Raw genomic sequence first — 3,593 nt, forward strand, 5'->3', positions numbered from 1 at the left:
TGTGTATTTAATCTTGGTGCTCTCTACCTGTGTATTTAATCTTGGTGCTCTCTACCTGTGTGTTTAATCTCGGTGCTCACTGCCCGTGTATTTAATCTCGGTGCTCACTTCCCGTGTATTTAATCTCGGTGCTCACTACCCGTGTTCAGACATTTGAAAGACAACACTGATAAACTTTATTCGCACCAAAGTTCAATCTCGGGACGAGATGTTGCACATTCGATAACACATTCGATATATTGTTTTTCTTATTGGTGGTGAAGCATTTACTGTCTGTTTGTAACTAAGCACAATGAGATATCTGTGATATGCCCAACAGGTTTCAGGGTTATAATCTTTCAGACTTACGGCTGTGCCACTGGAGCGATGTATTTACTGTCACTGGCTACTAATATTTCAAAGAATTTGAGAAGCTACTGTGGCTTTTTTTATTGTCGGTCACAAAGAAGCTTACTCACTGCAAGGTCCAAGAAACTGACGCGCGTCCTTAATATAGAACAATCAAATAATCAGTCTACTACATAAAGAGATAAACTATTTTGAAACAAACAGAATTATCATGAAAAACATGGAAATTGGGGTGTTGTCTTACAATGGAGAACATTTGTTTCTACATTAAATAATATTATCATGGATATTAATGTATATCACATAAATATTAAAAATAAATAGTGTCATAATGGAAGATGGGACTCAATCCAAATTAGAGATTTAAAAAATGTTTTAAATACAGATTATCAAACGTCTGGTTCACTTGTTCATAGTAACATTTTTGTTAAAAGGTTTCTACTCCTCCGCTCTACATGTTTTCGCATGTTTATAAATATTCGAACCCACACACACAAGTAACAAAAGACCTTTGAAATTATACAAAAAAATTACTTGCATACATGTCATATTTTCAAACACTGAAAATGATTCGCTAGCAAACTCTTGGGCTTCTCTTTACCAACGAATAGTGTGGGATTGAACCGTCACATTACAACTCAACCAAGTCTGAAAGGCCAGGCAAGGAAATATAAACATGTGTGTTGTTCTTAATGGATTTGTTAATCTATAGTTCTATTTATATATTAAAAAAAAACACTAAGAATTTATAACCATCCCCGAAGTGTGTGTGATTTCTTATAGCAAAGCCACAACGGGCTATCTCCTGTGTCCACCTAGAGGAATCGAACCCCTGATTTTAGTATTCTAAAGCCGAAGTCTTACCGTTGTCCCACGGGGGACACCCGAAATGATCCAATACAGCTGAAATTTTACCAACCAATAACACTGAAGATTGTTTTATTAAAGGGGTCGAAAACCTCAAAATTCAAAGAAAATGTAAATTTATTATTGTACTTAGTGCAATGCATTAATGAGTCTTTTCATTGTATCAATACAAATACCAGTAGGAGCAGATGGTACATGAATACAGAAGTAGGATGATAAAGTGGACCAACGATAAATTTGTGGGGGATACTATTAATTACTTAGTATGTTTGTTTGTTTTTCCTTTGTTTGTATGAATCACTGAGAGACTCAAAAGCAATGTTTTGGTCATTCGAAGAACCAGGTTTGGCTTGTGTGCCATAAGTTGCCGACTTTTGCTCATCAGTGTTCTTTAGTTATTTTCTAAACCCAAATTGCAAAGAGTTAATTCGAACATGAGACGCAAAAAGTTATCCAAGGACATATTTGATTTTATGAGTCAGCCGTTATTTACCAGACAAATTTGTTTTTGTGAGTCAGCCTTTATTTATCATTTTATTGATATTCTACTCCATAAAGTTTTACAGTTTTAAAAGTTGTGTATAAACCTTGTATTCTTCTATGTTACCATATTAGTACTCTTTCAAGTTACTGAAAATCAAAATACAGAGCGAGTTATTTATTAAACTTGTAAGCAAAAATTATGAAATGCATAGTCATTAAAACATAAAAATACAGAAGGAGATGATGATGTGCAATATAATTATTTTTATTTCGTTTGGTGAGAGTCGTCGTCGGATCATCATCGGGGTTTAGGTCTTGTGTAAACCTGGGAGGGTCAGATACAGTTTGACCTCTTCCTCCCTCCTGGACAGTTATTTTAATATAGGTTTGTTGTCTTATTGTTCCATTTTCCTTTTCAGAGCCATGTCCATGAATCTATGACCAATGGAGGTGATGCTCTGGAAAAGGGTGACTTTTATATTTACTTGGTTTTTGATAATATGAATACATGATTCTGTGGTATTTAGGCTTAAGAATAAGTGTATGGTGTGTGGTATAACAGGTATAAAGTGTTGTTTAGCTATTTCTATTAAGTGTGTGAAAGTATCTGTATTGTTTTGGGGGTTTCTGTACTGAAATCTATGAATGTATATTTTTAATGGCTTCGAAGATGTGATTTGGTTCGGTTTCAAGTGTTGGTTGGTTTGTTTACTATGATTGGATTTTTGTTTTGTTTTACATTCGAACCGTTAGGTTGTTTCTGGATTTTTGTTGACATTAGCGTTTCTTTATTTAGTAGTTATTATCGTACTGCTTCTGCGTAAGATATAGTCTGTACGGGCGTGGTAGGTGTATCTGGTGTAGGCAATAGTGGTGTTTTTCTGTTAGAGTTTATTTCTGGATGGTGTGTGTTTGTTTCAGCGAGCCTTGAGTTATTGTGTATAGTGTGGAATTCTAGTTTTGATGTCTATATTTAGGATATCCTTTATAATTAGCTGTGTGTTGCTGTTGGCAGTTAGAGCATAGTGGGTTACTGTGTTGTTTTGGACATTCTGAGTTATGGTGGTTACCACCACAGCCACACATCGTGAGAGAGATTTACACGTTGCAGCAACGTATCTGCATCTTTAAAAGTTGTAACACTGGGTTACAACCACGGCGGGTGTTTTTGCTTCTTCCCCCTGAAATCTCTGGTACCATAATATAATACCTTCAGATATTATAATTTGAATGTCCCGTTTGGCGATATATATATTTCTTTGTTCGTTGAATTTCGCGCAAAGCTACACCAGAGCTATCTGCGCTAGTCGTCCCTAATTTAGAAGTTACAGACTAAAGGGAATTCAGCTCATAAACACCGTCCACCGCAAACTCCTGTTTACCAACGAATAGTGGGATTGACCATCACATTATAATGTCCCCATATATATATATATATATATTATTTTCTTCTTTACCATATAATGTACTAATGGTTCTTCAACAATATAATCTCAGTGCATCTTCGAATGTGATCGATGGAGGCAATAACTAAATACTGAGCAACATCTATGTGTAGTCATACGCGTAATTAAAACAATATAACGATCAAACATACAACAACTATGCTTACCTAGATCAACAGGATAGATCTGGTTGTTAATGTCCAATATCAAGTCCATCTTAAAAGATTCACTCTCACAGTGAAGACGACTAACTGGGAATACAAAAAATATATAATATTGGTGAGTAACATGTTTTTGAAAAAAAAATGTAATCTTGATGAGTAACATGTTTTTGAAAAAAATGTAATCTTGATGAGTAACATGTTTTTAGAAAAAAAAAAATTTATCTTGATGACGGCTTGAATGGGTAATGAAGAAAAACTTTATATAAGTATATAAAATAAAAAAAAA

At 34.5% G+C, this 3,593-nt stretch overlaps 1 protein-coding gene across 3 annotated transcripts in view; it reads right to left on the minus strand.

Moving 5' to 3' along the window:
• LOC106467906 (DNA-directed RNA polymerases I, II, and III subunit RPABC3-like) overlaps nt 1–3,593 on the minus strand; it is a 135,698-nt gene that overhangs the window by 49,808 nt on the left and 82,297 nt on the right. For 2 of the 3 annotated variants that reach the window (XM_013928293.2, XM_022396127.1), the window contains exon 3: nt 3,311–3,394. The exons of the other annotated variant lie outside the window; for it this stretch is intronic. In XM_013928293.2, the coding sequence (XP_013783747.1) occupies nt 3,311–3,394 (84 nt within the window). The remainder of the gene's footprint in view (nt 1–3,310; nt 3,395–3,593) is intronic. 3 annotated transcript variants of the gene reach the window in all.

Source organism: Limulus polyphemus, unplaced genomic scaffold (genome assembly GCF_000517525.1).
Source record: "Limulus polyphemus unplaced genomic scaffold, Limulus_polyphemus-2.1.2 Scaffold2790, whole genome shotgun sequence".
Taxonomy (NCBI): Eukaryota; Metazoa; Arthropoda; class Merostomata; order Xiphosura; family Limulidae; genus Limulus; species Limulus polyphemus.